Source organism: Diabrotica undecimpunctata, chromosome 7 (genome assembly GCF_040954645.1).
Source record: "Diabrotica undecimpunctata isolate CICGRU chromosome 7, icDiaUnde3, whole genome shotgun sequence".
In the NCBI taxonomy this organism is placed as follows: Eukaryota; Metazoa; Arthropoda; class Insecta; order Coleoptera; family Chrysomelidae; genus Diabrotica; species Diabrotica undecimpunctata.
The window spans coordinates 84,709,225-84,721,901 of record NC_092809.1 but is presented as its reverse complement, the minus strand read 5'-3'; the positions used below and the strand labels follow the sequence as shown (position 1 = coordinate 84,721,901).

Here is a 12,677-nt window from a genome sequence, read left to right as displayed (position 1 = left end):
ATTGTGTCTCAATGATTAATGAAAAATCAACACAGAACACGCATTCTTTGTTTTTAAAAGCCAGGCCATAAAATTTTATTATCGGGCTGGCCGTTATACTAATTTCGTTTTCCATAAATGCAACGCACTCAAAATTTATTAAAGTCTCGAGCATATCTAATCTGTAGTAAATAAACATATTGAAAATGGTTGGTCCTTTTTAGGACCAACTATTCTAATAACATATGTCTATAACTGTTTAGGGCATAATCTAGAAATAAAGAAACTTTACTTAAACTTATCAGAGATACTAAAAACTACAGAGCGCTAAATACGAATCTGACTTATTTCTAGTGCAAGAAACACATATAGGGTATAACCTAAGGTATTTTTATATAAAGCTGATCGCTAAAAACCACATTATAAATATAGAAATGTTATCTCTGTCGGAAAAGAAGCAAAGAAAAACTCAAAATAAGAAAGGACAAAACCAGTCAGCTGAGAGAACCTTTCAACGATGTTGAGCTTGGATCCACCATCTACATATTTAATGAAGAATAATACTATATATAAAAATACCGACATTAAGCATATGAGCACAAAGCTAATTACGAAATTTGGACCAAAAACACTCAAATGGCTTATCCGGATGATGAACAACTTTATTCAAATTATGCAGATATCCAAAGTCTAGAGACAAGCCAAAGTTGTTACCTTGCTTAAACCTAACAAAAACTCCAACGACCACAAAAACTATCGGCCAAGATCTTTATTTTGTCATCTATTTAAAATACTTTTGCACAAGATCGTTAATATGATTTCACCGATATTAGAAGAAAAACTCAAATTAAAATACGAAAGTGGTTATAGATAGGGAAGATCATGTACATCACAAATACTAAACCTTACCCAACACAGCAAAGACGGGTACGAAAAATATCAGGTATCAGGGGTGGTGGTGTGTTAATTCTGCTCCACAATAATTTCAATTTTTGGTTATAATTTTGCTGATTTTGCGTGCAGTGTGTAATAAAAGAATAAAAGTGTTAATGGTAATTATAGCAGACATTGGAAGATAGGTAAGTGCATAACCTCTATAAATTTAGGAAGGCGAAGGAAATTTTATTTACTCTCAACACAAAACACTAAAAATAAAACCGGCCCAGGTAATTAACGCTAATATATTAGTTTAAAAAGCTAGACGTGGGCGTTGCTACATCAAACCGTTCCAAAGTAACTGATAATTATTTTAATTGAAAATTAATTTATCCAGGAAGAAAATGTGAAAATAAATTAGTGCAAGCTACTGCTTCAGAGAACCATCTTCCTTCGGCGCGTTGAGTGGGGAGGTTGGCTCTATCGCGAGTAGTAGCAGTAGAAATATGGATTCAGATGATAATACATCCGATGACAATCAGAAAAGAAATAGAGAAGAAAAGGAACTGTTATTTGGTCCCAGTAAAAAAGTACAAAGAAGCCCAGTTAAAAGTCACAGAGATGAAAACAAAATTGATCAAATACTAAATATGATAAAAAATTTAACAATAGAGTTACAAGAATTAAAAACTGATAAAAGAAGAAAAACGGAACAAAAACAATACAGAGAAGAAATGAGGGAACTCAAAACTGAACTAGCAGAACTAAAACAAGAGAATATAAAAATCTGGAAAGAAAATGAACAAAACAAAAAGGGTCTGAATGATACAAAAGGATGCCTTGAAAGGCTGTATAGAATAAGAAAAAAAAAATAATGTGATAATACAGGGAATGACAATAGAAACTGGAGATAGAAGAATACTAAAAGAAGTAATAGGAAATTTTATGACAAAAGAGCTAAATATTACCGTAAACATAGAAGAAGCAGTGAAACTAGGAGATAACACATGTTTAGTCAGACTGTCAAACAAAGAAGAAAACACAAAAGTTATGGAAAACAAAAGTAAACTTAAAGAAGTGAAAAAAGAAAAAATATATATAAACAATGATCTAACGACAGATGAATTACAAATACAGAAGGAAATACGAAGAATAGCAAAAGATGAAATAAAGAAAGGTAAACGTGTCCAAATTAAAGCCAACAAACTGATAATAGATGGTCTAGAAAGGAGATGGAATAGAAACACCAACCAGCTGGAGGACCATCATGGAGGTGGTTCAAAAAACTAGCAAGGGATGAGAGGATGCATTATTCGTTGACGGACAAGGCAAAGAAACGGGAAATGACTGCAGATAAACTCGGGTACAACAAGAGTGAAATAAAGAAAGATAGACAAGAAAACAAAAATAAAAGACGAAGACAATAGAACAAAAAAAATTTTGTGTGTTCCCTTCAATTTCCCTAACATAGACGCTTTCACAAAACTGAACATCCAATAATGTCATGAAATCGTTGAACTGTAGACTTCCTACAAATTCCTCGAAAATAGTTCATATCGCACGGGGTCAGTCACAGATCATTGTTAAAAACTAAAAGGTAAATTGAGGACCAGAAATAGTATTCTTCGCAAGTTTGTCAGCTAAAAATGAGGCGCACGTTCTTCCGCCCTTAAAACATTTGTGCAAGACGCTTGCACTATATGCTTCTGCTGCAGAATATACCTTGTTAGACAAATTAACCATTCTTTCTTTTTGTGCACACTACTAGCCATTTTATCAAAAAAATATTTATTGTAGCACTTAACCATACTTATTTTGAGATAACCTTCTATCGAGATGTCATATGTAGTACACAAATAAGACCAGAACAAAAATAATAAAAAAGCTTTATACACGATATGGCATAAGAGTGGATTAAATAAAAGCAATTTATATTAATCGGATGCTTACATAAAACGTACAAAGACGTAAACCACGTAAACATAATATAATACGAAATTAAAAAAAAAACATCTGAGTTTAATCCGTATGAGAATACACTGTCAGCAAAAAGTAGATCAAAATAAGGCGCCCATTTAAACCGTTCAGGGTATATGTTGAAAATATACTGTATAATCGCACAGTTGCCAAACTCTCCGAGCTTACTTAAACCGATAAACTTATGGTTCAAATATACAATGAAGAAGTTCTGAACGGCCCTTATAATATATACACGTAAACTAAACGATATACATTTATGATACAAGGGTAAGATATAAATTATTAAACTCTACACGTTGACGAATCGACAGAACCAATATTATGGAATGGTCAAGTGAGCTCCATATATCGCCGTCCACTTGACCACCGAGCTCACTTGAACCCGAATTTTAACATGGGCGGAGTCCACTTTATGCTGTAGATATATATATATATATATTTATATATATATATATATATATATATATATATATATATATATAAATATATATATTTATATATATATATATATATATATATATATATATATATATATATATATATATATATATATATATATAATAAGGTACCATAATTTTCAAAAATCAAATAGAAAATATTAAAACAAAAGTCAAATCACTGACCAACAGCAATCGCAAACACCCTGTATATTATACTGTTTCGCATTAGTTTTAGAAAGTGTTTTTTTTTTGGAAAGTGAATTTTATACGTTCAAAGACATTCCCAGAAAATAAGAAGACAATATATTGGTTTTTCTAACGGTTTAGTTTTAAATAGACATTTTTGTAAACAGTTCTACCTTAAACTTTCTATTGTATGGATTACCAAGAATTATACAATGAGGTAGGTTTGTAAATAGTTTGTGAGAGGTAATTATCTTTTTTTCTCTAGAAATTGAAAATGTTTATTAGATGACCGACGGAGGGATAGAAGAAAGTTAGCTTTTTTTCTTTGAAGATAGTAAAATTTGTTTGGATGGAGATACGTTCTGATTGGTTCAAGGAAAAAGAGGAGAGGAGAGAAATTAGAAGAAATTTAAACCTGGAATTCCTCAAAAGAGATGGGCCCAGAAGAAGAAAAAAAAGAAAAGATAGAAGAAATTAAAACCTCATCTCAAACGAGATGAGTTTAGAAGAAGAAGTAGAAAAGGAAAAGATTAAGGAAGACATTCACACATGGGATGTATGGATGAGCATAGACGAAAATAGACAAGATAAATTAGAAGCAACGGTATTTGAAGAAATGTCTGAAGACAAGTAGGTCAAATACACAGTAAATATGTGTAAACAGGATAAAAAGAACGAAAGAGAACTAATTTGCAGACAAGGACAGGAAAATGAGATGCGTTTAATTTTAAAAAAACTATGAAAATTTAATAAAGGAAGAAAACAGAGTGGCCAGAAAGTACGAACATTCATTTGAGGTAAAAAATTTGGGAAATTTTAGGTCAAAGTCATACTTTGGGTTAATCTTTTCCTTTTCTACTTCTTCTTCTAAACTCATCTCGTTTGAGGAATTCCAGGTTTAAATTTCTTCTAATTTTCTCTGCTTGCGCCTTTTTTTTCTTTGTCCTTGTTTCGTTGCCATATTCATTTCTATCACTTGCTCTTTATCCACTTCATCGATCTTCCTTGTCTCATTGTCCTTGTCCTTATCCAATTTGTCCTCCAATTCTACCACTTCATCCTCGATTTTCATTGTAGTGAAAAAAAGTTCTTTCCCAATCGTACCCTAATCCGTATACCTTTATCTATCGTTGCCAAAGTTCGTTTATTTGCGCCCACTAAATTCACCCTAGGTATTTTGTAAATTAAATTTGTCAAACCAACTTCTTATACCAATTTTCTAGTTACGATAGAGATTTCAGAACCTGAGTCTATCAAAATTTTTATGGGTTGTTTCATTTATAAACCCATTTACAAATTTTAAATTTGATCCATTTTCTTTGTCCTTATGTCCTGCCAGTCTTATAAATTCTTTTAGGTGACAAAAAATTCCAGTTTGTTTTTTCGTTCTTAGTGCGCGCCTTCGTGAAAATCTTCCTGTTGTCTTTCATTATTTCTTCTGCCGTCGCATTGTCTTTCTTCCCTGTATTCTTCTACTTGTGTGTTATTTACCTCTCTTCTCACTTCCCCTGGTCTTTCTAAGTTGTATCTGTTGTTTCGATATCCTTGTTTATTTGTTCTCCTGTAGTTGATATCTTCTTTATGGTTTGTGTAAGTATTTATGTTACGATTTTCCGTGTATCTGTCTCTGTTTCCTTGTTAATTTCTTGATTCGTAATTCTCTCTCCTGTTTACTCTATTCTCGTATTCTTTTCTCGGAATAAATTCCCTTTTTGCCGTTCTTGACGATTATTTTGCCCCCTATCTCTGTAGTTCTGTCTCGTAAACGCGATTCTCTTATTTGTAAAAATTGACAAAGACTATCAATGTCTTTGTAATTTTGTAAGTGATGTGGTCTTCTAACGTTTCCTCAAAATATCTGGCAATCAATTCTACTAATTGCTCCGATGAATAATTGTATTCCAAATGTTTGGCGTTGTTGTAGACCTGTAATGCATATGTTTTTTCTGACATTCCCATCCTTTCATTGTATCTCCCGTTCTGCAGTTCTTTGTTGATTTCTAGTTGCTGAATTTTGCCCCAGAAATAATTTAAAAATTTTTTTATAATTACCGGCAAGACGTGAAAAGAGAAATTGAGAAAATGTTGGAAGATCAGATTATAGAAAGATGTGATTCACCCCATATCAATCCAATAGTAATAGTAAAGAAAAGCAGCGGAGAATTGAGGCTATGTTTAGATACGAGAAACATTATCCACCATACAGTATCCCAACATGAATCACCGTTAAACATTGAGGCTATTTTTGGAAGAATAACTAAGTCCCATATTTTTTCCAAAATTGATTTAAAACATAGTTTTTGGTTGATTCCGTTAGCAGAAAAATGCCAAAATTATACCGCTTTTTCAATTGATGGGATAGTATATCGATTCAAGGTAGTTCTTTTTGGTTTGCAAAGTGCATGTACAGCACTGGTGAGATCTCTACTCACCATTCTCAATCGATATGAAGATTTTATCATACAATATATCGATGATTTATTAATTTTTTCTCCGGATACGCAGAGTCATTTAAAACATATTGAAATCGTGTTGGAAGAATTGGATAAGTCCGGTTTGAAACTGAACATAGAAAAATACCAATTTTTCCAAAAGGAAGTAGTGTATGTGGGTTTTAAACTGAAAAGAAACCGAGACAGAGACCGAAAATTTTGAAAACATTGAGAGGTTTCCTCGGAATGGTGAATTATTTCAAAAAGTTAATCCCAGACATAAGCGAGAAAGAAATACCTTTAATTAATTTTTTTAAAAAGGAATTAAATGGAACTGGAAAGAAGAACAAGAAAAAGCTTTTTCTAAATTAAAAGAAGAGTTCTCGAAAAGTATCAAGGTGTATCATCCTATTTATCAACAACCATTTATTCTTAGAACCGATGCTTCCATCCAAAAATTTGCAGGGGTATTATCACAAATACAGAATGACCAGGAAGTACTGATATGTTTTGTATCTAGAGTAACGAAAACGCATGAAAGGAAATATAGCGTTACTGAACTCGAATTTGCGAGTGTACTTTTTTGCGTTGAGAATTTACGATTTTATCTTTTGGGCACGAAATTTATAATAGAAACTGATCATGCGGCTTTAGTCCACATCATGAAAAATCAATTAGTAAATAATAGAATACATCGAGGAAATTTGTTATTACAAGAGTACGATTTTGAATTTAAGTACATCAAAGGAAAGGATAACATTGTAGCCGAGGCTTTAACCCGGGATGAAGACACAGGAAAAAAGAATACGATTGCGTTGCATGTTGGTTTAAACCGATTGTCACAAGAAGACGTGCTTTTCTCGCTGAATGAAATAAGAATGGATCAAGAAGGTTTGGAAGAAAATGAAAAGAGAAGAGCAGAGGGAGAAGACGATATTTTCTTCAAAAGAATCGAAGGAAGAGACATATTTGGTGACACCAATACTGGCCGAGAAAATTATGGAAAATCTACATGTCAACGACGGACATATAGGAGCCCGGAAAGTGTGGTTAGTTTTCCGAGAAAATTGTATCTGTCGACCAAATTACGGTAGAGCTAAGAAGATGACACAAAAGTGCAGTACATGTCAAAGGTATAAAAGTAAAAATTATAAAAATAAAAATATCGCAAAGAACATCGTATCTAGAATTAAATTGGACATTGTAGCAATCGATAACTTGAGTGATTTAATCATAACAACTCAACGAAATAAACATGTCCTGGTGATGGTAGACGTCTTTTCAAAATATGTAAAATTGTATAGCTGTCGCATGACAAAAGAGAAAGAAATAATGAAAAAAATCAAATAGAGACAAATTTTGTCAGCATTCGACATCCTCAGAGCAATCCTTCGGTAAGGTTTATTCAGGAGGTGACGAAGTTTCTTGACATTGCTACAGATGGACAACATGAAACATGGAACAGAAAATTAGCAGACATAGAAAATTATTTAAATAGGATTCCAAGTACGGTGACAAAAGAAACTCCGGAATACATTATGAATGGAATAATGCCAGTAAGGCCGTGGAAAGACACAGAGCCCAGAGAATATCAAAAAGTTTTGGAACTGGTACAGAGAAGACTTCAAAGAAGTAATGAGAAGTACATTCAAAGGCAAGACTGCAACAGGAAGAGAAGACCCGTTACATTTTAAGTTGGTGAAAAGGTGCTGGTGAGAGCTTTGAGAGTATCCAATCTCACCAACAACATTTGTGCTAAGCTGATGCCAGTATTTGAGGCTCCATACATCGTGAATAATGAAAACGGTGTAAATAGTTATGTCCTGAGGCATGTGGACTCTGAAAGGATCAGAGGAATTTTCAATATTCACGATATATACAAATATTACGAATAGTAAACATGTCGGTACATTTAGAGATAAATATAAATCAAAGTTTAGATTTAAGAATTTTAAGTAATCCTAATAATTTTGAAACTATGTGTTGACTCGAGAAAATTTGTTACATGTGCGGGGAAATTTTCGTCTGTTCAACAGGAGTTAATAAGGTTCCATAATTTTCAAAAATAAAATAGAAAATAGTAAGACAAAAATCAAATCAAAGACCAACAGAAATCGCAAATACCCTGTATATTATACTGTTTAGCATTAGTTTTAAAAAGTGTTTTTTTTTTGGAAAGTGAATTTTATACGTTCAAAGACATTCCCAGAAAATAAGAAGACAATATATTGGTTTTCCTAACGATTTAGTTTTAAATAGATATTTTTGTTAACAGTTCTACCTTAAACTTTCTATTGTATGGATTAGCAAAAATTATACAATAGGGTTCGTTTGTAAATATTTTGTGAGAGGTAATTATCCTTTTTTCTCTAGAAATTGAAAATGTTTATGAGATGACCGACGGATTATTGGTTAGCTTTTTTTCTTTGAAGAAAGTAAAATTTGTTTGGATGGAGATACGTTCTGATTGGTTCAAGGAAAAAGAGGAGGGAGATGGAAGAATTTTGGATAGAGTTTTGCAAGAGAGAGAACCGCATTACAACACCGAAACTTACACGAATTTTCAAATCAGTTGACGACAACATAAAAATCGCTAATTACACAGTGTTAAACATTAATTCGATATTCACCAAACTAAAAGATAAAACACCTACTGATCAATTATCTAATATAGTCTATCGTATCCCGTGCGGAAGTTGTAACAAACAATATATTGGCCAAACCAACAGACACCTAAAAAGTCGCATTACTTCCCACAAGAGTGACAGCAGATTATATCCTGATAGATGTTCCCTTGCAAAACACGTACATGATGAACACCACATAATGAACTACAGTGAAACAAAGATTCTTGCAATGGAAAATAATCTCAATAAAAGACTCTTCCTCGAGATGGCATTTATCACTCAAATGGATAATTTAATAAATAAGAAATCAGATGTTGAACATCTGAGTGAGATTTATGCTTATTTATTACACATCGAAAAACAAACATTATAAATAGACACATATAACTATTAAATAATTAATACAACACATAATGTAATTTCAAAAATTTTTCAACTATAACACACCTTACAGTAAATATTAATCAAATAAACAACTACTACGTCAACACCATGGAACTAATCATCTTCACAAAAGTCAATTAATAACATTCGATATTTGATAGTTCTAGTACTTAACCTTAATGACATTTACCGAAGTAAACGTTATGTCTGTTTTATTTTTAATTTAAATTGTATTTGTTTCCTATATTTTAATTTGTAATCAACATCAACTACAATCAACATTATTCCAACAAAAAAATTTTTACTTGATGGTATTAAAATAAATCGCACTGCCATTAACCTCAATTAAGTAAGTATATAAACAACAAACTATTATTAAATTCCACAAGGAAACAAAGTTCCTGTATTTGGCTGTATACCATATATTAAAAATTTTGAATAAAATCCTTTATAAAAAGGTATATAAAAAACCCAGTTGGGCTATGTTGCATTGACAAAACGTTTTCGGAATAAATATTCCATCATCAGTGTCCTAAAATAGTATTTAACCACTTAATTAAAAAGAACATGAAAAGATTTAAGTTTTGACTCAAAACTTAAATCTTTTCATGTTCTTTTTAATTAAGTGGTTAAATACTATTTTAGGACACTGATGATGGAATATTTATTCTGAAAACGTTTTGTCAATGCAACATAGCCCAACTGGGTTTTTTATATACCTTTTTATAAAGGATTTTATTCAAAATTTTTATTATTAAATTGTATTTTACCATGTTTTAAATAATTGTAGCTCTCACCTGATGATGCCAATGAAAATTGGCGAAATATAATGAATTGTTAAACAGAGTACACTTGGCTTTTAATCAGCTGTATACCCAATTAACCTCAACATATATATATATATATATATATATATATATATATATATATATATATATATATATATATATATATAGATATATATATATATATAGATGATATATATATATATATATATATATATATATATATATATATATATATATAGATATATATATATATATATATATATATATATATATATATATATATATTTATTATATGTGTGTAAATAATAATATAGAATATATATTCTACAGATTTCGCATCTGAACAACTACCAGTGACGCAAGCTTGCTTGGGATGTATCTGTGAAGCTATTTCCAATTGCAATGTAACTAGTGGCTGTACTGGTAAGTTGCCCTTGATAAATATTTATTTATTAGAAATTTATATTTAAGTAATTTTGTGTCTGTTTAACTATTGCTCTGTGGATTTCATAATGTTTAATTTTCAGGTAGTGTAGTTAATGAAAGATGGTTTAATTTAATAAAAATAAAATTATAATAGAAAAGTTTTCCTCTTTATTTTATTATATTACCAGTGTAATATTATATTTGAACAGCTGCTTATACTTTATTTTACTCTTAAAATTACAGGTTTTTTTTTCATTAAAGTCTGTTTTAAAGCAATCGTACTGCAGTCAACATGTACTCCATAACATGCTGTTCTGATGTATGGATCTTTCAACATATACACTAATATGCCTACCACCAGTTTTTGGAGAGTTTTTGGTATTGTTAATATGCTTATATTCTCAGGGACTTTCAGGGACAGGTTTTTTCTCTCCGGTTTTGCATGTTTTGGTATAAAAGCTACCCTTATAAGCTTTTAAGCTTTTATGTTTTGGTATCTACTAGCAGCTATCTTGTAATATCAAACATATTTTTTACAGAAGGGTATTTATATACTTATATATATATATATATATATATATATATATATATATATATATATATATATATATATATATATATATATATATATATATATATATATATATATATATAGATCTAGCGGTTAATGAGGGCTCCGTACAAAAACGGTATTATACTAACTCCAGGCGAATATACACCGTGTATATTATTATCTGGGTAGCGCTTTATGTGGACTCCGACCAACACGTCGGATTAAGTGGACTCCGTAATGGGTTAAAACACTTTTGGGATCCGTATACATTTCTTTGCGTACACAACTAAACCCCTCCGATGTTGCCAATAATTTGATTAGTCGTAGATTTTTAAATTTTACAGCAGGTACATTTTGGAACTTCAAATTTATTTAAATATCAATCAATTTAGTCATCGAGAAATTTCACAAATACGTACTTGGTTAATGTAGTTAAATATTTTATGGTGGTAATTTATATTACTTGCTTTAAGTATAGATAAACTGAAATTAGTGTCTATTATAAACTTTGAAAAGGAAAGTGTCCATTTTTATGAACTAGTATTTTTTTTAATGCATTGGCACTGAAACATTTATTATATTATAAATGTACGTTCCGATGTTTCGATTGCTACAGTGTATGACTTACAATATTTGTTTCATCAAGCAGTAAAATTTAAATTATAATAATTTATAAATCAATCTTAAAATTATAATTTTTTACTGTCTAATTTAAATATTTCGATTTTTTAATGTAGGGAATTCAATATACTACTATACTTTAGATACACATAAACACATGGATATACTTATGGTAGATACTAACAATCAGTAGTGAGTCATTACCCAGATATAATATTTCGGTGTCTTAGTAACTTAATTTTAGCCAACATATCTATTACAATTACATATAATATGTTCGGCCTTATCGTTTTAAATACTTTGTCGCTTGTGCAAGCTATTATTATTTTCAATGTTTAATCATTGTTTTTTGTATCTTGCGTTGTCAGGCATATAATTTTTAATTTAGAAGTACATTTATGTATAATATTCTTTTTTCTGTCACTTGGTTTAAATATAGTACACTTACATTCTTCTTGCTTATTTATTTTTATTCGTAATACTTATAAAGTATGTAATAACGTACCCGTTGTTGCAAAAATCAACAACGGGTACGAAAGATATCAGGTATTAGGGGTAGTATTTGTCAATCTAAATGCCGCTTACGACATAATAAATTAGAGAACATTTCTCCAAAAATTCTATGACGTCCCCTTAGATAAAAACATCACTTGTTTTATTCACGATCTAGATTGAATTGCTCTATTTTGTTGATTCGCTTGTATTTATTTTTCATTTTGTTGGTTTTAAGTAAAACATTTTTCGTGTTCTCTTCACTTTATTGAAGATGTCGCAGATGGGAGAGAGTTTCTTATGAGATCAATATCATTACCATATGCTAGAAGTGCTTGGTACCTTGAGCCATTAATGGATTGCATTTTAAATAGGTGATTTCTATTTTAGTAAGCTGTTCTTTAATTTTTTGAATATTTGAATTGGAAATCTGTATATTATTCGACTGTTTTATAACACAGTGTTTCTTGTGTTATAGAATATAGTGCTGTTTATATAGTGCTGTTTAGTAATAATAAAGTTCAAGCAACAATTCATATATGCAATAACTTGGTACTTATATCACTGCTCCCCGATACCAGGTAGCAGTCCCGAAAACATTAAAACTGCTACACTCATGCTTCCTATTATTCAACGATTAGTCAGTCCAGGACTATACTCCTTATTATGGTACTGATATTGCTGCTGTCCCTTATAAGTGAATAAAATATGCAAGGAAGGTTTTGGCAATTTAAAAGGATTTTGTATGTTAGAATATTATTTCTCCGAGAAAGTGAAAAGTATCTATTTGCTATACGGATTTAATCTATAGATGAAATATTAGAATGCTATTGGCAGCAAATAATATGGCAGATAATATGCTGGAATTAGCAGTAGTATGTACTAACAGTGGC

General features: G+C 30.8%; 1 protein-coding gene across 1 annotated transcript in view; it reads left to right on the top strand.

Annotated features, from left to right (window-relative positions):
- The window catches only part of LOC140445543 (lysozyme-like), a 369,487-nt gene that overhangs the window by 95,286 nt on the left and 261,524 nt on the right, over positions 1–12,677 (top strand). The window contains 1 exon segment of the mRNA XM_072537639.1: positions 10,023–10,115. Within this exon segment, the coding sequence (XP_072393740.1) occupies positions 10,023–10,115 (93 nt within the window).